The sequence below is a fragment of the Lynx rufus genome, unplaced genomic scaffold (assembly GCF_022079265.1).
Source record: "Lynx rufus isolate CCGP_SWC_20201006 ecotype Redwood Valley unplaced genomic scaffold, mLynRuf1.p SCAF_28, whole genome shotgun sequence".
NCBI lineage: Eukaryota > Metazoa > Chordata > Mammalia > Carnivora > Felidae > Lynx > Lynx rufus.
Window position 1 is genome coordinate 8,735,188 of NW_025814843.1, and position 27,935 is coordinate 8,763,122.

Below are 27,935 nucleotides of genomic sequence, written 5' to 3' on the forward strand. Positions count from 1 at the left end.
GGGCTTCCTGGTGGCTCAGTCGACTGAGCGTTCAACTTTGGCTCAGGTCATGGTCTCATGGTTTGTGGGTTCAAGCCCCGCGTCGGGCTCTGTGCTGACAGCTCGGAGCCTGGAGCCTGCTTCGGATTCTGTGTCTCCCTCTCTCTCTGCCCCTCCCCTGCTCATGTTCTGTCTCTCTCTGTCTCTCAAAAATAAACATTTAAAAAAAATAAAAAATAAACATTGCTAAACGTGCAAGTTTTGTTTAAAGCCGTGGTGTTCTGCATGGTTGTTATAATGTGCTGTTGTTATAATATTATGTGTTGTTATAATATTATATAAACTTATCTTATATTTTAAACTAACATATCATCGAGGCCACAGGTTGCTGAACACATAATTTAGGTTGCTGTTTTTTTATTTAAAATAAGCTACTAAATTATAACAACCCTAATTATGCCCTAACTTAGATTCATCTAAAGAAAGTATTCATGTGTTTACTGAACGTGTCATTTCTGGAAAAATGAACAAACCATCCCTGAATGTTACGAATAAAATCACTTGATCTGCTTATGCCGAACGGTAGCCACAGAATAAGGAGAAATCAGCTAAGTTCTTCATGTTTGGGGCTCTAGTCAGGTATGTGCCCAATGAATGATGGTCGCATGGAATTTTGTGGTTTGTCGAACCAGGCATATTTGGACAGATGTCGGATGGATTTTTGTCAGAGTAAGCCCAACCAGGAGGGCGTGCTGAGGTCTCCTGCACTGTTTCCTCGCCTAGAGCAGGGGGGTCCGTACCCAGTGGCCTCTGCCCTCCACAGTGTACAGGGTCCTTTGTATGGTTCATAACCCCTGTGTGTCCACGTAGGAAAGGTTCACAAAGAGACACTCAGTTCGCTTTTAAAAAGCAAAGCAAGGGGCGCCTGGGTGGCTCAGTTGGTTAAGCATCAGACTCTTGATTTCGGCTCAGGTCATGATCTCGTGGTTCCTGGTTCCAGCCCCCATCAGGCTCTGTACCGACAGCTCAGAGCCTGCTTGGGATTCTCTCTCCCTCTCTCTGACCGTCCCCTGCATGCTCTCTCCCCCCCCAAAAAAAATAAATAAAATAAACTTAAAAAAAATGTAAAAAGCAATGCAAAACAAGACATATCTGTGCAGAATGCGGTAGAAGGTGCCAGAGAGAAAAACGCATTTTCTGGAGCCACATGAGAGAAGCTGATGTCATCGGAGGGCCCAGGTGGCACTTTGAGAGACAAGCAGTAATCAGATGCCGGGGCAGGACACAGGGTGCTTGATCCCTGAGGCTCCGGCCAAAACTGAATCTTTGCTATATCCTCTGAGCTCCCAAGACACTTTTCTTCCTTTCAAGTGTTTTAAAGTGTTGATTATATTAAAGTATATAACCCACATAACCCTAAATGCATCGCTTAGTGAATTTTCAGACAGTGAACATAACCTGTACCCACCACCCACATCAAGAAACAGGGGCGCCTGGGTTGGGGGGGCGGGGGTGCTCAGTCTGTTAAGCGTCCAACTTTGGCTCAGGTCTTGGTCTCGTGGTTTGTGAGTTCGAGCCCCACATCAAGCTCTCTGCTCTCAGCACAGAGCCCGCTTCAGATCCTCTGTCCCCCTTTCTCTGTGCCCCTCCACCCCATTCTCTCTCTCTCTCTCTCATCCTCAAAATGAATAAATAAATTAAAACATTTAAAAAAAGGGAAAAGAGCCAAGGTGTCTCAGTTTCATATAGCTTTGCTCTAAGACAGACCCCGGTGGGTTTTAATTCCTCGGTATATTGAAATGATCTATTTATATACCTGTTTCCCTCTTACAGATTGTAAATTACTTCTCTAGGGCAAGGACTGTTCTCTGCATTCCCTGACATCTAAGACCATGGTGCACAAGTAGAAAATCCTCAGACACACAGACATATTTGTATATATGTGTGTATGTGATGTGTGCATTGAGAGAATATCAATGAATAGATATGTAATATATACATATATAAATATATATACACACACACACACACACACACACACACACACACATGCACACATATGTTCTATCAAATAGACCATTTTATTTTTTAGAATTTTGAAGGAATTAATATAGATTGTGATTGAGGGCACGGATTCTGGAGCCAGACTGCCTCAACAGAGACCTCAGCTCCCCCCACCTTGACCTTGGGTGAGTCACTTGTCTGTCTGTGCCTCAGTTTTCTTATCTGTAAAATGAGAGAATAGCCCCCCTTTTTCGGGGGTTGTGAGGACTAAGTGGGTTAATGTGTGTGAAGATCTTAGAATAATACTTGGCATTTAGCGAGCAAAACAGAAGGATTAACTGCTAACATCTGCCATGTGCAAAGCACTGTGTCGGGTCCTCTGGGTATTTAAGGAAACCAGATGGAGTCTGAGCCCCTGCCAGCGAGGTGGGGAAACAAGAGTGAAATCTCAGTGGCCGCGCCGGGGAGAAAGCCAGGATCCAATGAATGCCAATCCACCAACCATTTTTAGCCTGGACACCATCCACCCTGAGTTAACCATTCAGTGACTTTCCTCAGGTGTCTACAATGCTCCAGGCACGACACCATTCCTCCTAGAAGTAAGGACTCAACCTTTGCCCTTTTCTGGTATGAGCTGAATGCCCGTTTGGGGTCCGTTGATACAGAACTGGTCCATGTCTACAGTCTACTTACTTCAACAACAGATGAGTCAGTCTCCAAGCTGCTGGCATTCAGTTGTTCTGACTAAGGAATCCACCACAAGAAGCAGCCAGCAGGGGTTCCCGATGGCCTCCTCCAACCAGGCTCGGAGGACTGGAGGGCAAAGGGTCCATGTCTCCTCTTACGAGGTAGGTGGCAAAAAAAAAAAAAAAAAAAAAAAAAAAGATGGCGGCTGACTCAAAATATTCTGAGTCTACATAACAGCACGTTTTTGAAGGTGGTAGTATTGGGGTCTCCATTTCCAGAAGATGGCCATGAGATTCAGGTTTAACTGTATGCCTGAGACTGTACAAAAAGTCAGGAGCGGAACGGAGATTCAGACTCAGGGCTGGAAGGCTCCTGGGGGCAGAGTGGGAGACAAATCCTCTCCTCTCCTTCCTCCCTAGGTGAGACTGTCCAAGGGCAGGGCCCTGGGCACCTTGTGGGAGGAGTCAAGGGGTTGAAAACGCCAGGAGGAAGCCACTGAGGGAGCCCTTCTCTCTGATCCAGAGATGGGTCAGGGAAATTTGAAGCTACACTCAACTCAAAACATGGCTTCTGCTTGGGACAAAGGATACTGAAGAGGCTCCAGGTAAGAAGACAGGCGGGGGGCTTGCTCTGCGTTAGACTGCGGCTTTCATGCCCCGGGTTTCCCGGAATGCCCCCCAATCCCACAGATGCATTCACACTGCTTAGTCTTAGTTCTCAATTCTTGGACTAGAAAATACCTTTATTTCAGGGTCAGGCCAATCTTTAGGCTTCTCTCCTAAAGTAGGGCTATAAAGTAGACTGGGATTTGGAGCAAGAATCTCTTTGTAGACTAAGCAACATGCTTTGGGTTGGAATATCCCTTGTCTATGGCAATCAAGCCATAAACAGAAAAAGGAACCCCCCCCACCCTTAGTGGATGTGAGTTTTCACTGTTCCCCCTGAGAGCTGCATCTGAGCCCAAACATGGGTCCATGCCAGAGATCCTGCCGCCCTGTCCTGCTTTTCTGCATCTCCAGGGCCATGGGGAAAAGTGGAAGCTGCCTAACATTATTCAACCGAGCTCCAAGGGCCGGTGTCCCTGAGCATCTCTCAGACATAGCAAGGCTCTCATCCAAATATCAAGGTATGCAGAAGACCATGTTTTCAAAGCGTCAGGTGCAGGGAGCTTGGATGGATCGTGAGCCACCTTGCAGGGCTGGCTTGTTACGGAACCATGGACAGTAAGACTGAAGGAGAACTGAACTCGTGACAATCTTCACACAGGAGTTCCTGTCAATGTCTCCACTGGCTCCACATGACTGAAGTCAAGGTCACCACTCAGACCTTATCTCACTTGACCAATCAGCAGTATCAGATGCAGGCGGTCACCTCCTGCTTCAAATACTGTCTTCACCAGGTTCCTGGACACTGCTCTCTTACGTCTCCCCCACCACACTGGCCACATCTATTCAGTCTCCTTTGAGGACACTACTTCAAGTCCCCAGTCTCTGGATGATGGGAGTACCAAAGAGCATAGCCCTCCAATATCCCCCCTGTCTACACTCAAGTCTTAGGAGAGCTTGCATGTCATTGCATGTCTAGAAATACCACCTACCTGTGATAACTCCCAAATGTATAACCGGAGCCTAGACCTCTCTCAGCTGGACATACCTCCAGAATGGCTTACCCCACTTCCCACTCAACACCTCCACTTAGATTTAACTGGGTTGCAAAATTAACATAGAATGCAACGTGGAATTCACCCACACCCCCAATCTCTGCCTCCTGCAGTCTTCCCCATCTCAAAAGAAAAAAAAAGAAAATAAATAAAGAAGGAAGGAAGGAAGGAAGGAAGGAAGGAAGGAAGGAAGGAAAGATGGAAGGGAGGGAGGGAGCAAGGGAGGGAGGAAGGAAGGAGGAAGAATAGATGGGAGGGAGGGAGGGAGGAAGGGAGGAAGGGAGGGAGGGAAGGAGGAAGGAAGGAAGGAAAGAAGGAAGGAAGGAAAGATAGGAGGGAAGGAAGGAAGGAGGGAGGGAGGGAGAGAGGGAGGAAGGAAGGAAGGAAGGAAGGAAGGAAGGAAGGAAGAAGGAGGAAGGGAGGGAGAGAAGGAGGAAGGAAGGGAGGAAAGATGGGAGGGAGGGAGGGAAGGAGGGAGGGAGGGAGGGAGGAAGGAAGGAAAGATGGGAGGGAGGGAGGGAGGGAGGGAGGGAGGAAGGAAAGATGGGAGGGAGGGAGGGAGGGAGGAAGGAAGGAAGGAAGAAAGGAAGAAAGGAAAAATGGGAGGGAGGGAAGGAGGAAGGAAGGAAGGAAGGAAGGAAGGAAGGAAGGAAGGAAGGAAAGATGGGAGGGAGGGAGGGAAAGAGGAAGGAAGGAAGGAGGAAGAATAGATGGGAGGGAGGGAGGGAGGGAGGAAGGGAGGAAGGGAGGGAGGGAAGGAGGAAGGAAGGAAGGAAGGAAGGAAGGAAGGAAGGAAGGAAGGAAAGAAGGAAGGAGGGAGGGAGGGAGAGAGGGAGGAAGGAAGGAAGGAAGGAAGGAAGGAAGGAAGGAAGGAAGAAGGAGGAAGGGAGGGAGAGAAGGAGGAAGGAAGGGAGGAAAGATGGGAGGGAGGGAGGGAAGGAGGGAGGGAGGGAGGGAGGAAGGAAGGAAGGAAGGAAAGATGGGAGGGAGGGAGGGAGGGAGGGAGGAAGGAAGGAAGGAAGGAAGGAAGGAAGAAAGGAAGAAAGGAAAGATGGGAGGGAGGGAGGGAGGGAGGAAGGAAGGAAGGAAGGAAAGATGGGAGGGAGGGAGGGAAGGAGGAAGGAAGGAAGGAAAGAAGGAAGGAAGGAAAGATAGGAGGGAAGGAAGGAAGGAGGGAGGGAGGGAGAGAAGGAGGAAGGAAGGGAGGAAAGATGGGAGGGAGGGAGGGAAGGAGGGAGGGAGGGAGGGAGGAAGGAAAGATGGGAGGGAGGGAGGGAGGGAGGGAGGGAGGGAGGGAGGAAGGAAGGAAGAAAGGAAGAAAGGAAAAATGGGAGGGAGGGAAGGAGGAAGGAAGGAAGGAAGGAAGGAAGGAAGGAAGGAAGGAAGGAAAGATGGGAGGGAGGGAGGGAAAGAGGAAGGAAGGAAGGAGGAAGAATAGATGGGAGGGAGGGAGGGAGGGAGGAAGGGAGGAAGGGAGGGAGGGAAGGAGGAAGGAAGGAAGGAAGGAAAGAAGGAAGGAGGGAGGGAGGGAGAGAGGGAGGAAGGAAGGAAGGAAGGAAGGAAGGAAGGAAGGAAGGAAGAAGGAGGAAGGGAGGGAGAGAAGGAGGAAGGAAGGGAGGAAAGATGGGAGGGAGGGAGGGAAGGAGGGAGGGAGGGAGGGAGGGAGGAAGGAAGGAAGGAAGGAAAGATGGGAGGGAGGGAGGGAGGGAGGGAGGAAGGAAGGAAGGAAGGAAGGAAGAAAGGAAGAAAGGAAAGATGGGAGGGAGGGAGGGAGGGAGGGAGGGAGGAAGGAAGGAAAGATGGGAGGGAGGGAGGGAAGGAGGAAGGAAGGAAGGAAGGAAGGAAGGAAGGAAGGAAGGAAGGAAGGAAGGAAAGTGAAGAGTAACTCTATCCTATTAGTCATTCAAGTCAAAATGTCAAAATCTGGAAGTAATCTTGACTCTTCTCTTTCCTTTGTTCCCCTCCGTCCAACCCATGAGCAAATCCTGTCTGCTCTACCTTCAAATCTGTCTGAATCCAGGCACTTCTCACCACCTTGACTTCTACCCAATGAAGCCAAGCCAAGGCCACCATTACTGCTTCCCTGGGTTACTGTCACAAAAGTCTCCAGCTGCCTCTCCACTTCCATCCTTGTCCCCACACAACCTAGTCCCAGTACAACAGGTGTACGTGAAAGTCAAATCACATCTTTTCTCTCCTCTGGACACTCCAAGGATTACCATCTCATTTACAGCAAAAGCCAAACATTGAACCATGTCCTACAAGATATGTAGGCCCTCCAACAGACACATGAAAAGATGCTCAGCATCACTCATCATCAGGGAAATGCAAATCAAAACCACAATGGAAAAGGAACCCTTGTGCTCTGTTGATGGGAATGTAACTTGGTACAGCCACTCTGGAAAACATTATGTAGGGCCTCAAAACATTAAAAATAGAAATACCGGGGCACCTGGATGGCTCAGTTGGTTAAGCACTGACTTCAGCTCAGGTCATGATCTCACAGTTCAAACCCCCACGTCGAGCTCTGTGTGGAGGGCTCAGAGCCTGGGTCTCCCCCTCTCTCTCTGCCCCTCCCCCACTTGTGCTCTGTTCCTGTCTCTTAAAAATAAATAAAAGTTAAAAAATAATAAAAAAATAAAAACTAAAAATAGAAATACCGTATGATCCAGTAATTTCACTACTGGGTATTTACCCAAAGAAAACAAAAACACTATCTTGAAAAGATATATACAGCCCTATACTTACTGCAGCATTTACAACAGCCATGCTACAGAAGCATTCCAAGTGTCCATCAATACATAAATGGATAAAGAAGATATATGTATGCAATGGAGTATTATTCAGCCATTAAAAATGACATCTTGCCGTTTGTGACAACATGGACATATCTTGAGGGTATTAAGCTAAGTAAACTAAGTCAGAGAAAAACAAACACTGCATGAAAACCCAAAATAAACAAACAAAAACTAGACGCTTAAATACAGAGAACAAACTGGTGGTTTCCAGAGGGGTGTGGTTGGGGGATGGGTGAAATAGAGAAAAGAGACTAAGAGGTACAAATTTCTGGTTATAAAATAAATAAATCATAAAGATGAAAAGCACAGAATAGAGAATAAAGTCAATAATATTGTAATAACATCATACAGGACAGATGATGACCACACTTATCAAGGTGAGCATTGAAAATGTATAGAATTTTCAAATCAGTATGTTGCACACCTGAAATTACTATAAGGTTACATGTTAATTATGTTTCAATAAAAAACTGGGGTGCCTGGGTGGCTCAGTCAGTTGAGTGTCTGACTCTTGATTTCAGCCCAGGGTCATGATCCCAGAGTTGTGGGATCGAGCCCCACATTGGGTTTGGAGCTGAGTGTGGAGCCTTCTTAATATTCCAAGCACATTCTGCCTCAGGGCTTTTGCATTTTGCTGGTCCCTTTGCCTAGAATATCTGTCCGGCACAGATCCCCATCACTTCCTCAGGCATCCGTCAGTTCCTCATCGTCTTTTTACCAACACTCTCTGATCACCCATGAAATCAGAGGGACTCATTCTCAGTTTGCCTCTTCCCCTCTCCTGTGATAGATGCTGTGATGTGTCACTCAGGTTCCTCTTCACTGATGGATTTGTTGCCCCAGCTGTTGGTAGTGCAGTCAGCGGACAGCCAGCTCTCAGCGCCTTCAGGGATCACCTCAGTTAGAGAGAACTGACCTTTGGCCCAAGCAGGTAGAGAAGGCACTAGTACGTTGCATTAAAACTCCGTGACACCCACCTGTGCTCATTGATGGCCTTTGCTTTCCGTTGAAGGAAAATGGTAGGTAGGGATGGTTTACAGATGAGTCTGTCTGATACACTGGCATCAGCTAGAGGCAGATGATCCCGTTCAAGAGTGGCTCTGACACACGGTAGAGAAGGAAGACCTTCTGTGCACAGAACTCGAGCAGTACCTATTGTCCACTTCCTTTGGATGGAAAGATGGCCTGAGTTACAGATCTACACAGTCATATTGGTAGGTGGGTTGGCCAACAGGTTGGAGACTATGGAAAAAGAATTTGTGACAAGGAAATTTGGGGAAGAGATGTGTGGACATTCGCCTTGTAATGACACTTGAGTATGAATGAGTATGAAGGTATTTGGTCCTGTGAGCATGTCCTCAAGAGACTAATCATTGTGCAGGGGCTGTTGTTAATCAGGTGGGCAAGATACCCTTGCTGTTTCTGTTGGTCTGCTTCTCTTCCCAGCCAGCCCCATGCTTGTTCAAATACACCATGGTGTCAGAGACTGGAAAGATGGCCATCAAGGTATTTCTTCCTGCTTTGGCCCATTTTCACAGACGGTAGCAGCTACTTTCCATGGCTATAGAATATGCTAGATGCAACCCCCCCACCCCGACCCTGACCCCAAGTTCTACCTCCTCTCATTGGTCTGCAGTAACTCTTTTTCTATCCCTTGTCTGAAGGGGTGCTAACAGCTTTTCACTGTTGCTGGTCTCTGGGTGCCTCAGTGGCCCTGGTGTACGTATCCTTAATCCTTTCACAGCCCTGCAAATGACCCTCCCATTAAAGCCTCTTGAACCATCCAGGGAGATTTTGTCTCCTGCCTGGACACCCAGGGATTCCCTGGGTTTTGTTTTCCTCTTAGAGGACTTACCACCTTCTGACATACTACAGGATTACTCCCTTGTGGATTCACTGTCCGCTTCCCAACACGAGGTGGTCAGAAAGCTCCGTGAGGGTGAGTACTCTCTCTCTGTCATTCAGCGCTGTGTTCCTCACACATAGATCTCTCCTTGGCTCATGATAGCTGAGCAATAAATAATGGTTGAGAAATAAATGACAGAATCAATGAATGACATTTCTGGACATTCTGGAAACATTAAGCTCCACATCTGAGGATGTTTGCTAGTCTTTAGGTGGATGGTTGGTCAATGATCACTGTTTACAGCAGCGTAGAAACTATACCTGGAACATCCTTACGATGGCTTGGAAGAGGCAGATAATTCTGCTAGCGCACCTGATCGTGGATAACCACCGTCATCCACATCTACTTAAACAGAAAGACTGCCATGAACTATTACAGGAGACCCAGATAGTTACCCTTTCATAAAGGACCTTGTACTGCTGTGAGGCTTGCCATCAAATACAGGTGTGAATTGTCCAACCACAGCAGTGGCCACACTTGAACAAGGGAACTGAAGAACTTGTATGTTGACTAAGCCAACCTTGGCAGGTAGACATTATACCACTCAGTATTTTCAGCCTCCCAACGTAGGCAGGTCCTCTAAAAGAATGCTCATTAGAAATGTCCTCGTTCTTAATTTCAAAGAACAGTTCTATTAAAAAAAAAACACACCGCCATCCCAAGTGGCACTCTCAGGGGAACGAAGTAAAAATGCGAGGTATATTCACACACCGAATGAGTAATCTCCAACTTCACACAACAATATGGATAAATCTTCAGCAAAACAGTAACAACTTTGTGAATCTATTTTTTTTCATAACATTTATTTATTTTTGAGAGACAGAGCATGAGCAGGGGAGGGGCAGAGAGAGAGGGAGACACAGAATCTGAAACAGGCTCCAGTCTCCGAGCTGTCAGCACAGAGACCGACGTGGGGCTCGAACTCACGAACCGCGAAATCCTGACCTGAGCTGAAGTCGGACACTTAACCGACTGAGCTACCCAGGTGCCCCAAGATGGCCACCTTTAAAGGCATTTATTAAATAAACTTTTTTATAACAATAAAATTATATAAATATTATAAAAATATATTTATATTTATACTTATAAATATAAAATAATAACATTAATAAATCTATTTTTTTAAGTTTATTTATTTATTTTGAGAGAGAGAGAGAGAAAATGAGCATGGGAGGGGCAGAGAGAGAGGAGAGAGAAGATCCCAAGCAGGCTTCACACTGTCAGCACAGAGCCCGACTGGGCACTTGAACTCATGAACCGATGAGCCGAAACCAAGAGTCAGATGCTTAACCCCACTGAGCTAACCAGGTGCCCTTAGGGCATCATTATGACTGGTCTTCTGGTTTCTGGAGGTTTGAATGCTTGAACTGGTTCTTAGCTTTTGATGTGTCTTCATTTCTAATCCTATCATGTTCCCTTATGTAATTAAGATATTTCACATTTGGAATAAATTCTTAGTATTCTTTTTTTAAGACTTCATTTATTCTTTTTTATAAATTTGTTTATTTATTTTTGAGAGGGAGAGGGGGACAGAGTGCAAGCAGGGGAGGGGCAGGGAGAGAGGGAGACACAGAATCCCAAGCAGGCTCCAGGCTCCAAGCTGTCAGCCCAGAGGCCGACGCGGGCCTGGAACCCATGAACCGCGAGATCATGACCTGATCAAGCCTGATCTAGTCAGACGCTTAACCAACTGAGCCACCCAGGCACCCCCAAGACTTTATTTTTAAGTAATCTCTACGCCCAACACGGGGCTTGAATCCACAACCTTGAGATGGAGAGTCATGCACTCCATTGACTGAACCAGCCAGGCACCACAAATTCTTAGCGCTCTTAATCATTCCGGAGGATAATAGTTATCTTCTTAGACATAGTATCTTAGTCCGTCTCCCAAGAGGCACGCAAGATGACTATGTTACGCCCACTTTATAGATAAGGAAGCTAAGGCCCAGGGAGGTGAAAGAGCTTGACCAGGAAGAAACACCCCCACACTCTGTTCAGGTCACACCTACCAGGGGTTCATTCTGCAACAGGTTCCATTCTTCTTAACGGTTCTTCTATGCTTTTCATCACCTGATCCAAGGGTTACAGGAACAGAGCACAGGGATGTTTGCCTGAAAATCCCAGGTCCCGATCCCTAATGCCCAGCCCCGAACAGCAGAGGAAACCCGTAACAGTCAGGCAAGCCAGAGAGCTTTAAAAGCCCTGGCAAGAGCTCTGAAATCAGACCCGGCCAGCATGTGTCCCTGAGTATCAGAATAGACACTATATTTACCCTGAAAAGCCCTTCAGTGTGCTGAGAGCTATAAATAGTCATTAGGGCCCAAGCAAGTGGCCTTAACACAAGGATTTCCTTCCAAAAATGCAGACCCACTTTAATTAAATTTGTAACTAACCTTTGGGAGGGCAGGCCCCGGATTCCGTTTGCTTTTGGACACACCGTGAGTAATTTCCTATTCATTGAGCGTTTGGGGATTAACATGGTCGCTTGGGTGTTTAGCTCGGAAGGAGCCCTCCGGGAGCTTGCACAGAGCCCGGCTCCCTGGAGAAGACACGTGGGTGCATGGCGAGTGCACCCTGTAGCCTTGGGCTGCCTCCCTGCTCCGGGGGGTCTCATCAGAGTCTCTTTGCAAAGCCAAGTCCTTTCCCTGCCCCCCACTGCCCCCAGAACAAGATGGGAGTCACGGCTGTGTTTATCCTGCCTCTGCTGCTCCTGGGAATCAGTGGCCTTCTCTTCATCTACCAAGAGGTGTCCCGGCTGTGGTCAAAGTCAGCCGTGCAGAACAAAGTGGTGGTGCTCACCGATGCCATCTCAGGACTGGGCAAGGGTAAGCCAGCTCTGTCCCCACTGCGCCCACTCCTGACGTGAAGGACGAGAGGTGGCAGGATGGCGTGTGGTCATCTGCTAGGCGGGGGGCGGGGGAAATCGAGGCTGTGTCCTCTCCCAGGGTCCGTGGCTAACCAGCGAGTGTCTTCTCTTTTGGGGGCTATAGCTCCCTGTGCCTGAGAAACAAGGGGATCGGGAGAGCTGGGTTGGTTGCAAACTCACAGCCTGGGAGAGCTGGGTTGCAAACTCACAGCCTCAGGGCCAAAACTGATCAGCAGATGTCACTTGTTTTTGCGCTCATGGGGTTCCAGAAAATTTGAAATGCAAAGCCCTTGGATGGGGCGGCATATCAACTATGAGCCCAGACTTGGGTGCTGGGTGAAGTTCCAGGCTCTGTCACCTACTAGCTGGTGATTGCACTGCTCTGCTTTGGATTTCTCATCCAGGAAAGCGAGGACACTGGTAATGTCTACCTCACAGGGTTGTTGGGAGGAATGAATGAATTCCTTGATGGAAAGCACGTAGAAGCCGTCAGGTGACCGTGACGGTCATAACGATGAGCAAATTCAGGCAGAGTGTGCCCAATGTGGTACACACCCCACCGATCCCCGCTGTATTGCAGTCAGGCTGATGACCTCAACCATATTACCTCCTGGCCTTGAAGGCAGTTAGGTTTGTGACCCCTGATTTAGACGGTCTCAGGGCGCTTTTCTGCTGGTGGCATCTGTGACATGAGGGTAATAACTGTCCTTAGGTCTGTAAGACTCTGACCCTATCACTCCTAGCAATGTTTGTGTAGCCGCATTTGGGATAACTTGGGCATCATTTTTGCTGTTGTTTGTGTTGTTTTTAATCAAGCATAGAACCCACATTGACAAACATTCATTAAGTCACTCAACAGGTATCCAAGGAGTCCATTATGTGCTGGGTATTGAGATGAACACTGTCCCTACTTTGAAGATGGGTTCTGTTCCAGGGGGTGATTGCCCCAGGCTCACCATGTGACATCAAAAACAAAGCACGGGGGCGCCTGGGTGGCTCAGTCAGTTAAGCGTCCGACTTCAGCCCTAGTCATGGTCTCTTGCTTCTTGGGTTTGAACCCCGTATCGGGCTCTGTGCTGACAGCTCGGAGCCTGGAGCCTGCTTCGGATCCTCTGTCCTCCTCTTTCTCTGCCCCTCCCCTGCTCATGATCCATATCTCTCAAAAACAAGTAAACATTAAAAAAAAAATAAACCAAGCATGAGGTGGGTAAACTGGCCCTCCATGGGGCCCAGAAGCAATTCCCGAGGAGAACATTTTGCTGCATTAGACTCCATGCTCAAAACGGAGGAGGGATACAAGCTCCAGCTTCTACAGGGACAAGTCAGAGCACACACGCTTGTCAACGAGATCAGATACAAGATGATGGGGACCAGTTGTTGCCCTGGGGAAATGGAACAGAAACACTCACCTAGAGATAGTCAGAGTCCGTGTTGGGGCAAACCTGTCCTTCAAACAGAATATGTCCGCATAGCATCAGGCCAGCCGCCAACAAGAAACCCCTTCTCTTTCTTCTTGGGTGCCCCCTGCTCTTTCTTCTTGGGTGCTCCCCGAGGAACTAGTCTCTGGGCTCCCATGGCTCCTCATATGAACACCCTGCTATCCCCACACTCCTCACGCTGTGCCCTACATGTGTCTTTCTCAGCTGATTGGCCAGACCCAAGCTCCCTTATGGTGGAACCTGTGTGTGTTCCTAACCCCAGTGTCCCAGCACCTAGATCAAAGCTTGGTGTATAATAAGAACTCAAAAAAAAAAGTTTATTTAATAACTGCCTTTAAAAGTGGCCATCTTGGGGCACCTGGGTGGCTCAGTTGGTTAAGCGTCTGGCTTCGGCTCAGGTCATGATCTCGCAGTTCACGGGTTTGAGGCCCGTGTTGGGCTCTGTGCTGACAGCTCAGAGCCTGGAGACTACTTCAGGTTCTGTGTCTCCTTCTCTGTCTCTCTGCCCATCCCCTGGCTCATGCTGTCTCTCAAAAATAAATAAAACATTGAAAAAAAATTAAAAAAAAAAAAAGTAACCACCTTACGGGAAAGCACTCATTTGGATACGAGTATGTTGTCATAGATTTGTCTTGTTGATTTCGGACTAGATTCCATCATGATCAGAGAACATATTTTGTATGATTTCGATTCTTTTAAATTTGTTGAGGTGTGCTTTACCACCCAAGACACGGCCCGTCTCCGTGAACGATACGCGGGTGTTTGAAAACGGTGTGCGTTCTGCCGTGGTTGGGAGGAGAGTCCCACAAAACGTCGATCAGACCCCGCTGGTTGGTTGAGAAGGCTGTTCAGTCCTGTATCCTCCGAGAGGTACCTGTTTCAGTTGTCTTTTTGTTTTTTGGTTTTTTTTTTTTTGAGTCTCATTCGGGTTATAGTGACCCCGTGTTCAACTCAGGCACCCAGGAAATACATCTCTGGGGGGCGGGGGGATAGGGAATGGCATTTTCAGAGGAATTTGGTCTAGTCTCTGCCCTAACATCGGTGTCCTCTTGTGCTGTGTCTTAACGGACCCACCCTGGAAAGAAATGCAAAGCTGGAAGAAAAAAAAGCAAGTCCAAATATTTAGAAGTAACCCGAGAAGCTGGGTGTGCGTGGCCTCAAATAACACGCAGCTGACCGCAGCGGTTATGGGTTCGGACTGCTTTGCTTTTCAGGTCCGAGGCAACAAAAATGTGACGGGCCCTGAGCGGACAGTGCAGGCTTTACGTGGCCCACAGCACAGCCTTGATCCCCTGGAACCCGACCACACCCGGCAGGTAGCCCCGGAGAGTTGCAAGGACCCAGCGCCACGCTGTGGACCAGGGAAATCGGACGAAGATCAGGACATGTGAACCTGCCCCAAACCCCCACACGACTCAGCCAAGCTGGGAATCGGGTCACTTTGTGTGTGTGCGTTTTTTAATGTTTATTTATTTTTGAGAGAGTAAAAGAGAGCATGGGTGGTGGAGGGACAGAGAGGGAGAGAGAGAGAGAGAATCCCAAGCAGGCTCTGTGCTGTCATCACAGAGCCTGATGCAGGGCTTGAACCCACAAACTGTGAGATCATGACCTGAGCTGAAATCAAGAGTCTGACTGAGCCACCCAGGAGCCCATGGGTCACTTTGTACCCACTGTGTCTTTGGCAAGAAGGACTCTCGAAATCCTCACACTCTCTGTGCCTCGAAGAGCTCGGCACCCTGTCTGTGTTTCAGCATCTCTGAGGCGCACCCCAAATGCTTCCGAAACTGAGCCTGCTTGCCTGTCGGTCGACAGCCCGTTCCGATGGTCACAGGCCACCCTTTGGCATTTTCATCTCCCTGAAATCAGAAAGCATCTCTGCCCGGTGGCACCTTAGAGTCAAGGAGATGTGGAAGGAAAGGTGTGGCTCATATTTGCTGCGTGAAAAAGGAAAAGCCTGGAGAAACGTTGTGCTGAGCTGAGCTGATCCAGAATCAAAGCAAGAGAGCCTGAGCATAGCAGCTAGCACCTGCGTTGGCAGAAATGACTTGTTTGGAAGGATGCCTTCGGGCTCGCTGTTCCGCAGTGATGAATGCATCCCTAGGCTGCAGCCTCCCCGGGCGCACCTGCGAGAGGCGAGGTTCCCTTGGAGGAGAGTGGGTGGGTGATAGTGAGGGCCCCTGGCCGCCTCTCCCAAGGAGGTCAAGGTCACAGGCCCCTCACCTGCCCCCGTGCTCAGCTTGTAGACGTAGAGTGTGAGTGGGCGACAGAACCCTCCCCCCGGCCACATGCTCCTTTCTGGGAGGTGGGTCAAGAGGTAGAGAACAGGGTGCCCCCCGCCCCGCCCCAGGCATGTCCCTGGCTTCACTGCTTACTTGCTGCGGGACTGTGGGTGAATCATTTCTACTCACTGAATGTCACCTCTCAGGTTTGCAAAACACGGCCATCGTGGCTGCCCCACGCATGGGGGAGAGACGGACCCTTCCCCGTGGTCCCAACAACTCAAGGTGACATTGTCCACACAGTTATTTCTTGATTCAGGTTTCCACCAGTCAGAACTGCCCACCTCCTCCCCCTCCCCCTCCCCTGCTCTCTGCCACACCCAGCACACCTGTTTCTAGACCTCACTGGGACCTCCATCTGTCCTGCGTCCGTGCGTCTCTCCCGCTGAGACTGAAGGGTCCAGCACCGCAGCTGTCCTCCTCCAATACCACAATCCCCCTGCCCATGTGCCCGCCGATCAAACCCCGGCCGGCCCCCTTCTCTGCACCCACACGCAACCCCGAAACCGCTTGGAGCCATTGCATTCCAGAAGCCAGTCTCCCTTGGGCACCCGGGGCGCCCAGGTATCCTCTGTCATGCTCGCTCGGTCCAGGCTCACCGCTGTGTGGTGTAAAACAGGGCGATAAGACGTACTGAGCACCGCTAGTGGGTGTTTGGCGATGCCCTTCCCAGGTCCCTGTACGTGGCCAGGCTCTGTGAGTGTTGGCTGCCCGGCTCACACACTTGCCCTCTGCCAGTGGGCACTGCCTCCCCGGGGCCTTCCATGCCCTCTGCACCCAGCCCTGGAGGGAAGCTCGATCAGCACACTGAGTAGACACGAGCGTATAAAAGGCCGGTCCCTTGCCTCCAGGTGGGACAGCTCAGCAGTGGGGTGTACCCTCCAGAACTTTCCTCGGATCCAGCCAAGACTACGCTTTACCTGAGACCTTACTCCCCGATGGATTTTTCTCTGACGGGCACTCCTGGCTGCCTGAGTCCCTGTCTCTGATTCTGTTTCTGGGAGACCCACACAGGAGCCTTTCCAATATCTTTAGGTTAAGATCGGTCAAGGGCTTTGATCCTGGAGGGCTAGGTGGATAGGGTCACCTTTCTGTCCAGCTTAGGGAACAATCTTCTCCTAATCAGAACCATCCCACAAAGGACAGGCTATTTCACTCCACTCCAAGCTCCCCTTCACGGGAGGTAACCATGCTGAGGCCGGAAAGGGAAGATAAAAAATTCCAGCCCTGGGAGGAAGTTGAATGAAATGACCTCCAAAGGATTTCAATGGCCCACAGACTTTGGAATCCTGAATTCGTAAGAGAGACGCTCATCATCAGTGGCTCCATCCACACAGTGCGCCCTGCCCTCTTTCCTTCTTCCCCACAGAGTGTGCTCGGGTGTTCCACGCTGGTGGGGCGAGGCTGGTGCTGTGTGGGAAGAACTGGGAGAGGCTAGAGACCCTGTATGATGCCCTGATCAGCGTGGCTGACCCCAGCAAGGTAAGGGCTTCTAGCAGCTGGTTTGGGGATGCCCTTGGGCACCCTTAACCTTCACTGTTTTTGTTTTTGTTGTTGTTGTTGTTTTTAGCAGCTCTTTGACCAGGTGGGTGAAATTTGGTGATTGCTTTGGGAGGCAGCGGTCTCACTAACCTTGACACAGTTTGTCTGCCACTCGTCTTGACCATTCTTGCCAAGGACTTGCTCACCCTCCCCACCCCCTGTTATATTTAAGCCAGAGTCCACGAGGACCCAGAAGCTAGAGCATGACACCCGTATGGGAGTGATTATAAACTCTTAGGGCTGATTTTTCTAAATAAAATCTCAGGGGCGCCCGGCTTGCTCAGTCTGCGGAGCGTGGGACTCCTGATCTCGGGGTTCTGAACTCGAGCCCCATGTTGGGTGTAGAGATTACTTAAAAATAAAATCTTTAGGGGTGCCTGGGTGGCTCAGTCAGTGAAGCGTCCGACTTTGGCTCAGGTCATGATCTCAGTTTGTGGGTTTGAGCCCTGCGTCGGTCGGGCTCTGTGCTGACAGCTGGGAGCCCGGAGCCTGTTTCGGATTCTGTGTCTCCCTCTCTCTCTGCCCCTCCCCTGCTTGTGCTCTGTCTCTCTCAAAAATAAACATTAAAAACATAAAATCTTTAAAAGGGAAAATAATACCTCAAATGATATTTCTGTGAAGGAAATCAGGGAAGTGAAGTCACCTTCTAAGAAGCCACCGGGAGGTGAATACTTTCCAGGAGGCTGTGGTTTTCACAGTGTTTCTGGAGCACTGCCTTCAGTGCTGTCTTCATGGTTTGTGTTTTTTTTTTGTTTTGTTTTGTTTTGTGGTTTTTTTTGTTTTGTTTTGTTTTTGTCTTTGTTTTTTGTTTCTTTGGATTTTTTGGGTTTTTTTTTTTGCCCTTGATATTGAATTACTTTTTGGAAAAAAACAAAAATAATTCAGAAAGAAGCCTGGCATTTGGGGGGATGGAACACACTGGACAACACAGCATTCCAGTTCTGTTTTGGGGGATGTTACCAGGTGTTGAATTAAAAAGAGGTACTGACATCAATTGTGTGGAAAATACCCAGTGATGGTTTCTTTACTGCAGGACTTTTCAGAACCTTTTATATGCTACCGTGCATTGTGTATCCCCAAGAGCAACATATAATAAATAGTCTGTGTTTCCCAAACAAATTTGACCAAGGAACTCTCTCTTCAGGACTAATGTTTGTCAAACACAGGGATCGGGGTCGCATTTATCACATGGTGTCATCAATTTTCCAACCTGTTCCCTGCTCTCCAGCACGAGAGTCTTTTTTTTTTTTAATGTTTATTTTTGAGAGAGAAAGAGAGACAGAGTGCAAGCAGGAGAGTGTCAGAGAGAGAAGGAGACACAGAATCCCAAGCAGGCTCCAGGCTCTGAGCTGTCCGCAAAGAGCCCGACGCGGGGCTCGAACTCTCAAACTGCGAGATCATGACCCAAGCCGAAGTCGGACGCTTAACCGACTGAGCCACCCAGGTGCCCCTAGACCATGAGAGTCTTGATGGCAGTGAGTGTGTGGGTCTGGCACACAGATGGTGCTCCAAAACTATTGTGTGTAAGACTTGGGTCAAAAACGAAATGTAGCTCCAAAAGCACTATGATAAATTCTCCTGTGGCTCGTAAGTGAGCTTGGCAAGCCATTTGCAAAAAGGAACTCATAAGATGTTATAAGGATGTCACCACTGGAATCCATGCACGGCCTCCTCTGTAAAGGGTGGTATTCATTTGGATTCATCAGTTCTGGCCCCTTGGCCAAAAGTTCAGACTGATGACTGCATATTGGCACCTTTGGACTCTGCTACCCAAGAATGGAATCTCTATCAGCTTCCTTCCTCCTAGAGCCATGTCTGCGTTTTCCTCCTCATTTTTTTCCCCCTGTGGTCATTCCATGAGCTCTGAATTTCAAAAGGGGGGCGGGGGCCCCCAAGGTATTCCCACACATGCCTTGACTCTTTCATTGGTTCAGCAGACATTCACCCCAAAGCTGGTCCTCTTGGACCTCTCGGACGTCAGCTGTGTCCCAGATGTGGCCAAAGAGGTCCTCGACTGCTATGGCTGTGTGGACATCCTCATCAACAATGCCAGCATGAAGGTGAAGGGGCCTGCCCATAAGATTTCTCTGGAGCTCGACAAGAAGATCATGGATGCCAATTACTTTGGACCCATCACACTGACCAAAGGTCTCGTGAGTTTGACCTTCCTGCAGATTTCGGGGCCACCAGCTGCTAGGGAGGGCTCTGTCACATAGCCAGACGGACAGTCATCCAACTGTGGATGGAATCTCCAGCCCCCTCAGAAAAACTCCTACCAATTTGGTGAAAGCTTTCACCATTCTGACGATAAATGTTGATAAAAGAAAAGGGGTTTGGGAAGTATCTTACTAGTATATTCCAACATCCCTCTGTGGGAAACCCCCTCCCCATCTAAGCTCTCCCTTCATCCCCTTTCTTCTTACTCTTGTCCACAGCTCTCCCACCAATCTCCTCCCACATCACTGGACCACTGTCTTCATGCTTCGCGTATATTTTCATATATCACCCTTGCCCTTGATCTGTCCCTACCCATGACAGTTGGTCAAGGGTAGAGATTCTGTCCTCAGAAATACAGAAGAGAAAGGTTTATCCCAAACTACAAGAGACCCAATGTGGTGTCAATCCCTTTGCAGAAACAGGGAGAACAGAAACCCTTTTGAGGGCAAAATGGCAGCTCCTGTGTGGAGGTATCTCACAGCCAAAGGTCAAACGCAGGTCTGGATCCTGGGGGGTTGGGGCTGGAGATGACACGTAATAGAGCCAAGAGTTGAAGCAACAAGCCCCAGCACCCCCCAACCCCCCACCGAAGTTTATCAAAGCAGAATCCCAAAAGGGAGGATGTATGAGTGGAGACTTTCTGAATTTAGCACGTGGGGTTCCCTGGCTGAGGAAGCGTGATCTTAGAACTGCCTCCTCCATGGCCCCAGTGCCCATGATCATGGGGACTGGGGCACTAGGATAGATGAAGGGAAACTTATCTGAAGCAGAAAGATGACTTTCCAGAGCTTCTGAAATGATGCCCCAGAGATAATGGTTTGCTCCAGTCCAGCCCCTGTGGACACACCGTGCTTCTGAGAGTTCAGGGTTCACTGGCATTGAGGTGAAGGATGCAGACAGTGGAAGGGGAAATCCAGGGCTGGTGTATCTTCCTGGCTGGGCCTCTCACTTGCTTACAGACCTGAAGTCCAGTCACTAGCTCTGGGCCTCAGTTCACCCATCTGAGGCATGCAAGGGCTTGATGTCAATGGCCATTCTGAAAGTTGAGTCTCTTGACTTTTTTTTTTTTTTTTTGCCATATCCCCATTCCACCTGTAACTATTATTTATTTCATTCTCTAAAGTTCTGCATTTTCAAATCAGTTCTTTTCAGGGGAAGTCTTCATAATATCACCATAAATTAAAAACCATTTTCTCACTCAATAAATAGGAGAACCCTGGGCGCCTGGGTGGCTCAGTTGGTTAAGCATCTGGCTCCGGCTCAGGTCATGATCTCATGGTTCATGAGTTCGAGCCCCGCATTGGGCTCTGTGCTGACAGCTCGGAGCCTGGAGCCTCTTCGGAGTCTGTGTCTCCCTCTCTCTCTCTCAGCCCCTCCCCCGCTTGCACTCTGTCTCTCTCTCTCTCTCTCTCTCTCTCTCTCTCCCAAAAATAAACAAAAAACATTTTAAAAAATAAAAAAAATAGGAGAACCCTGAAAATAGAACAAAGTGGTAGGTTCTCCCAAGACACAGGGCTGAAGCCTGTCCTTTCTTTGTTGAAAGATTTGCACCTGCAAGAGAGGTGTTGAAGACACATTAGGACCAATATGAGCCTTCCTGCTGAAGGCAAGACTTGGGTTGAAATAGGATGACCTATGACCTTTCTCACCACTGAGATCCGTGTCTCTTCACGCACATGGGTGGGTCACGGAAAACCACCCATCAATCGCAATCACCAGTTGAGCCAAGCCCACTCTTGGGAAACACGGGAGAGGGGATGTGCTTGCTCCTGTCCACCTGTGTCTTGGGGTAATCGAATGACCGGGGAGGTAGTGGGGTCCTGCGTGATGAAAGGGGTCTGGGGAAGGGGTCTCCCCACTGCTGTCTGCCTTGGTTTCTGATGCGTAACCGTGACTCTGTCCTGTGCTTTCTAGCCCTGCTCCCCGACATGATCTCCCGGAGGACAGGCCAGATCGTGTTAGTGAATAACATCCAAGGGAAGCTTGGAATCCCATTCCGTACAGCTTGTAAGTTGCTACGACAAAAACGTTTGGCCATACGTTATGTGTCTTCATAGACCACGGATGTCATGTCCCGCACTAGGCATGCGGTTATAAGGCGGGGGTGGGGGAGGGAAGTGTCTGGATGTGAAATGGTCTATTGGCTTTTCTTTTATGCCTTCGGTTCCTATTTTCGAGCACCTATGGCTTGCAGGTGACTGGGTCCCTCTCCCCCAGAAGTTCACATCCCACAGGTGGTCAGGCCATGCCCTGGCTGAACACAATCAAGGCCGGACGAAGGGCCCCCTCCTGGCAGGGGCACATGGCCCCAGCTCAAGTGACCCTTCCTCTGTAAGGACAGGAAAGGTTACAACCGAGAAGGGCGCATATCACACAAGGGGAAAAGGGCGGAAGGTTCTGAGGGAGGAGGGAGGGGAAAGTGAAAGGCGCAGAATCCAAGGAGAGGTGAAGAGAAAATTCCAAAGGCAGGTGTCCTTTAAAAAGTCCAGGGAAGAGGGGGACTTCTTGGCATATATTCATGGGATCCAGCTGGGGGATGTCCGCCTCCCTCGCGGTAGGATGCTGGTGGGCAGAACGCATACCGTATACATTTCTCTATGGCCCACAGCATCTCGCACAAAATGAGAACCCAGTAAATGGCTCGTGGGCAGAGGGTGGGAGGGAGGAAAGGAAATCGGGTGGGTCTCCTGTCTGAGCCTCCTCCGGCTGCCGTGACGAAACAGCACAGATCGAGGGGCTTCTACAACACGGTTCTGGAGGCTGAGGTCCAGTGTCAAGGTGTCAGTGGGTTTGGCTTCTCCCGAGGCCCCTCTCCTCGGGTTGTGGACAGCCGCCTTCTCCCTTCACATGGCTTCTCTTCTGTACATCCCTCGGGTCCTTCTCTGTGTGTCCAAATTTCCTCTTCTTTGAGGACACCAGTTGGATCGGATGAGGACCAGTCCTGATGGCCTCATTTAAAGTAAATCACCGTTATCTTCAAACCCAGTCCCATTCTGAGACATCAGGGTTAGGACTTCCCACATACGAGCTGGGAGTGGTGGGGGACACAATTCAGCTCATAATATCCCCCCCAGTAGAGTTTTCTTTTCCCATCTGTTCTAGTTAGATTAAGCCCAGGACAGTGGGCTCCTCACTGTCACTCAGGGACCCCGAGTTGCGCCAGATCACTGCTTTGCCATCATTTCCCACATGGCCAAAGCTGGTGCCCACCTTGTCTGGGTTCTGGCTGCGAGAAGAAGGCAGAGAGCCTTGGGGAGCCATGCCCAGGGTCTACAGCCCCAGGCCAGGAGCTAGCAAACATCTCCGCTCACATCCTGCTGGCGAGAACTCAGGTGCACACTTAACACCCAGCTGCCAGGGACGCTGGGAAGCACCTGTCTACCTGTGGGCCCAGGAGGGAGAGAAGAATGGAGTTTGCTTCACACACAGCTGTCTTGGCCACGTCCCTCATTTTCCTTTCTTTCCAACCCACTGATAAACATCACCACTATTCCTCGGATTTGTGAACTCTCCACGTATGTTATTCCCAGGAACCGGATGACTTTTCACTTCCCTTGATCTATGCCTTCATTCGTTCAACAAACAGCAATCGAGGCCCTAAAGCCAGGTGCTGGGGACACAGACAGCAGGGACATGACATTTGCAGTATTGGGACAGACCCTTTGGCCACCAACCCAAAACATGGGGCCAGTGCATGGGTTTTTCTGGAGCATTTCTGAAACATGGCATTGAGGGTGGGGCAGTCTAATGAGGCTCTCCACCCCCACCCCCCACCCCCCATCAGCTCTCTGATGTCCAGCTTCTCTGCAGCGGAGGAATGGAGGGGTGCAGAGTTTCCCGCATAAATGTCACAAACTACAGAGGGGCCACCCTGGGCAGGCCCCAAGTTCTCTCCTTCCTCCAGATCTGACCATGACTGGGGTCATCTGACTGTAGTGGGTCTCCTTCCACACCCACAGGCAATGTAGCATCCCTGATGCCACAGCACTGGGTAGGGAGATGGGGCTCTGAGGCTCAGCCCAGAAGCACAGGGGAGATAACCCAGCCCGCCTCTGCCTCCAGCTCCTCACCCGGGGCCCCACCCAAGGAGAAGCTTCCTTGTTGAATGATCGGAGGAATTGACAAGTCAGTGAATGAACAGCAAGCTGATAACCCTTCTTTGGAAGTAACAGCTCTATTGACATAGAGCTTACAGACCATATAGTTCTCCCATTTGAAGTATACAATTCGGTGGTTTTGAGTATATCTTGGTATACTAAAATCCATCACAATTGCTTAAATCCATCACAACTCTTGCTATTATCCATCTGTTTGATTCTAGCCGCGCTAGTGGCATGAAGTGGCATCTCGCTGTGGTTTTGGCATGAACTGTCCCAATGGCGATGATGAGCTTTTCATGCAGGCAGAGTTGGAGAGACTGTGAACCATGAGGGGGGTCCTGATGGGGCTCTTCTCTCATCATTAAGTGGGGATAATAGCCTCTGTCTCTCTTCGTTCAGTAGATTCCATTAGGGAGACCGAGTCTCACCCAGGTCCAGACGAGGTCAAACGAGCAGATGTATGGAAATTCATTTTATGAACCAGGGAAGGGCAGCCCGGGAGCCCCACGGCATTTGGTTTTGGCCAGCATGCTGGCAAACCTCTTTCTAATTAGCGATGTAGTGTTGTGATATGATGGTTTATAATAAGAAATATATATTTGGTCTTCATCCCATTTCTGGCACAGAGCTTTTAAAACCCTTGAATTCCCTAAGTGATGAGTGGTCAGTGTCTCTTGTTACATTAATGAGGTGACTTTTGGACGCCACCCAAAGATGGGGGCGCTGCTGGCCAGGGGCACCAACCAGGTGATCAGGGGGTGGGAGCTTCCAGTCAACCCCTACCGCTGAGGAGCAGAGAGGATCAGGGAATTTTTCTAGCGCCAAAGGCCCATGGTTTAATCAATCGTGCCTATAACAAAGCCTCCATAAAATCCCAGAAGGTTGGCTTTGGAGAGCTCCAAGGTTGGAGAGCTCGTGGGGAGTCGGGGAGAGTGGTGCACCCAGAGAGGGTGTGAACCTCTGAACACACTCCCACACACTTCACCCACTACACCTCTTCCATCTGGCCGTTCTGAGTTAGGTCTTTTTTTTTTTTTTTTTTTTTTTTTTTTTTAGTTTACTTATTTATTTTTGAGAGAGAGAGAGAGAGAGAGAGAGGCAGGGAGGGGCAGAGAGAGAAGGAGGGAGAATCCTAAGCAGGCTCTGTGCCGTCAGCTCAGAGCCCCATGCGGGGCTCAAACTCATGAACTGTGAGGTCATGACCTGAGCCCAAATCAGGAGTCGGACGCCTAACCAACTGAGCCACCCAGGTGCCCCGAGTTATGTCCTTTTATAATAAACCTGTGATTTACTAAGTAAAACATTTCTCTGAGTTCTACGAGCTGCTCTAACAAGTTAATCTGTCTTGAGGAGGGGATCATCGGAACGCTCCGATCTCCAGCCACTCCGTCAGAAGTGCAGGTGACCATCAGGACTCATGCTTGGTCTGAATTGAGTGGGGACAGGGGACAGTCATGGGACAGAACCCTTACTCTGAGGGATCTGACTTTATCTCCAGGTAGACAGTGTCAGAACTAGGTTGTAGGAGCCCCAGCTGGTGTCGGAGACTTGGTGCTGTGGGCCAGAGCCCGTGTGTTGGAATTAGGTGCAGAACTGGTCAGTATTTAATTATTTGAATACGAGGACATTTCCGTCAAAATCAGGATTTCCAGCTCCCTGAACGATAATAGATCTGGCGCCACAGGGCCCACCTTCTCGAGGCAATAGTTGGCAGGGCCCAGTGCACACCAAGCGCGACTTTCCCTTGTCCCATGCCCCCCACCCCCCCAGGGCACCTGCATTCTTCCCCCTGCACAATGAGGGGGCCAGTGGCTTGCAAGGGCCATCTGGGGACCATGCATCCCGTAGGTACCAGCATGATGGCAGAGATCCCAGTACACCCACCCCCAGCCTGTTTCAGCCTCCAGGTGACACCCCCGAAATGGGAAGTTGGGGTTTATCATACCCCAGATGGGGCTCTGATTCCCCAAGGCTTTAAGGAGTGTCTTCTCCACTCTTTTTGGAATTCCTGGAAAGGTTCTTGTTAGCCCAAGCATTTGGCCCGACCATTTGGAGTGAATCTGGTGAGTGGCTCAGATGGACAGGACCTCAGAGGAAAAGGCCGGGAAGTGGGAGGGGAGACTTGTGCTTGGGGCTCATTGAGACCTCCAGCTGGCCCTGGGACCCTGGAGAAATCGCTCGGTGCCAGCCTTACTGGGAAGGAATGGGAACTCGTGCCTGGGCCGTCACAACAACTTGCCAAGGGTGATATTATCCCCATCTTAAAGATAAGAAAACTGGGACATCTGGGTGGGCTTAATCGGTTTAGCGTCCGACTTGATTCCAGCTCTGCCTCCGTCCGCCGTTTCATGGGGTCTGTCTGTCCTCATCTACGAAGGGAGGGGCAGGGCGAGGCCACGGTGGAGGCCCCTTCCAGCTGACCTCTAGGATTGTGCACGCAGGCCTCTGTCTCCACTGCTCCTGCTGGGGAGCAGGGCTGCTCCCCCCCACCCGCCCCTGCCCGGTCTCTCTTCCAGATGCCGCCTCCAAGCACGCGGCTCTAGGCTTCTTTGACTGCCTCCGAGCCGAAGTAGAAGAATACGACGTAGTTGTCAGCACGGTGAGCCCCACTTTCGTCCGGTCATACCACATTGACCCAGGCCAAGGAAACTGGGAAGCCTCCATGTGGAAATGTGAGCTTTCAGGGGGGAAGCTGGGGTCTGGGAAGGCATCTGGACGGGGTGGTGGGGGGAGGGGGTGCTCTGGGGCAGCCGGGTTTCACCGGGCCTGCAGGGGAGTGGGTGCTCCTGAAGTCTGAGACTAGAGGTGGTGGGGACCTTCACCCAGCTAACAGCAGGGAGGGGAACCCCAAATTTCAGTCCCGAGGCACCAGGTGGAAAGAATCCTAACCCACAACCAGCAGATCAAGTCCCAGCTAGGCTTTGGCACTCACACAGCTCTGTGACCTCGCACACGTGACTGTCTGTCTCTGGGCCTCAGTTTCCCTTGTGGAAGAGCCAGATTTGGCCTTTAAGAACTTGCTACCCCCCTGCCCCCCCCTTTCCTAGGAGGCGGCACAGAGTAGAGGCTGAGAGTCTCACACCAGATTGCCTATACTTGAAGCTTGTGCCTGGTATGCATTCAGTGTTCAAACGCAGGCGGGTCCCTTGATCTCTGTGCCTCAGCTTTCCCTTTAAGAAACTGAGGATTGTAGGAGCACCTGGGTGGCTCAGTCAGTTAAGCATCCGACTTCGCCTCAGGTCATGATCTCACGGTTTGTGGGTTCGAGCCCTGCGTCGGGCTCTGTGCCGACAGCTCAGAGCCTGGATGGAGACTGCTTTGGACTCTGTGTCTCCCCCTCTCTCTATGCCCCTCCCCCATTTGTGCTCTGTCTCACTCTGTCTCTCAAAAATAAATAAATGTAAAATAAAAAAAAATTTTACGAAATTGAGGACTGTGGTAATACCTGCCTTGCGGAGGCACTGGGAGGACTGAAGGCCCATAAATGGTTTACAACAGCAACCAGCACAAAGCAAGCGCTCTGTAAACATACCATATTATTACTGCTATTCTAGAATGCTCTAAACAGAGAGCTGCTACGTCCTGCCCAAGGCTCTGTCTACATTAGGGAATCAAGATGAACCAAGATGTGGGCAAGCGGTCCCAGGAGGTTCTTGATAAGCATGGCTTTGCAACAGTTGTCAACAACAGCTCCTTAATTCATCTGGTGCCTTCTTTCTTCTTAAATTTGTGTTAATGTTTATTTATTTTTGAGAGACAGAGAGAGACAGAATGCAAGTGGGGGAGGGGCAGAGAGCAAGGGAGACACAGAATTGGAAGCAGGCTCCAGGCTCCTAGCTGTCAACACAGAGCCCCACGAGGGGCTGAACCCACAAACTGTGAGATCATGACCTGATTGAAGTCGGACGCTCAACCGACTGAGCCACCCAGGCGTCCCTGGTACCTTCTTTCTCAATTAAGTTCTTTCTCATCCCTGCGATGACTCATAACCACCCTGAAAAGTTAATAGGGCAGGAAACTATGCGCACTTTACGGATGAAGAAGCTGAGCCTCAGGGGGTCAAGAGTAGCGCCCCCCCCAGGGCCTCACAACCAGCAGAGGGCGGAGCTGGTCGGGGAGCCCACGACCCCAGGCCCAGCCCACGCTTCCCTCTCTTTGGGCATCAGGGGCCGTAACCCCTGCCCCTACTGGGGGCTTTTCAGTCTTTTTCAGGAAGCTGACCTACGGGGTGCACCCTGTGGACGTAGCGGAGGAGGTGATGCGCACCGTGAGACGGAAGAAACAAGAGGTCTTCATGGCCAACCCCATCCCCAAGGCCGCCATGTACATCCGCACCTTCTTCCCCGAGTTCTTTTTCGCCGTGGTGGCCTGTGGGGTGAAGGAGAAACTCAACGTCCCAGAGGAGAGCTAACCGCAGAGGCTATGTGGGTCCCCTCGATGGGAATAAAGGCTTTCCTG

The 27,935-nt window shown here is 50.0% G+C and overlaps 1 protein-coding gene across 1 annotated transcript; it reads left to right on the forward strand.

The window, feature by feature from the left end:
- Positions 1-11,705: 11,705 nt before the first annotated feature.
- On the forward strand, positions 11,706-27,888 carry DHRS7C (dehydrogenase/reductase 7C). The gene is made up of 6 exons (XM_047089658.1): positions 11,706-11,859; positions 16,988-17,100; positions 19,095-19,308; positions 21,292-21,384; positions 25,994-26,149; positions 27,680-27,888. Exons 1-6 carry the CDS (start codon positions 11,706-11,708, stop codon positions 27,886-27,888), a joined length of 939 nt encoding a protein of 312 aa, XP_046945614.1.
- Positions 27,889-27,935: the final 47 nt, after the last annotated feature.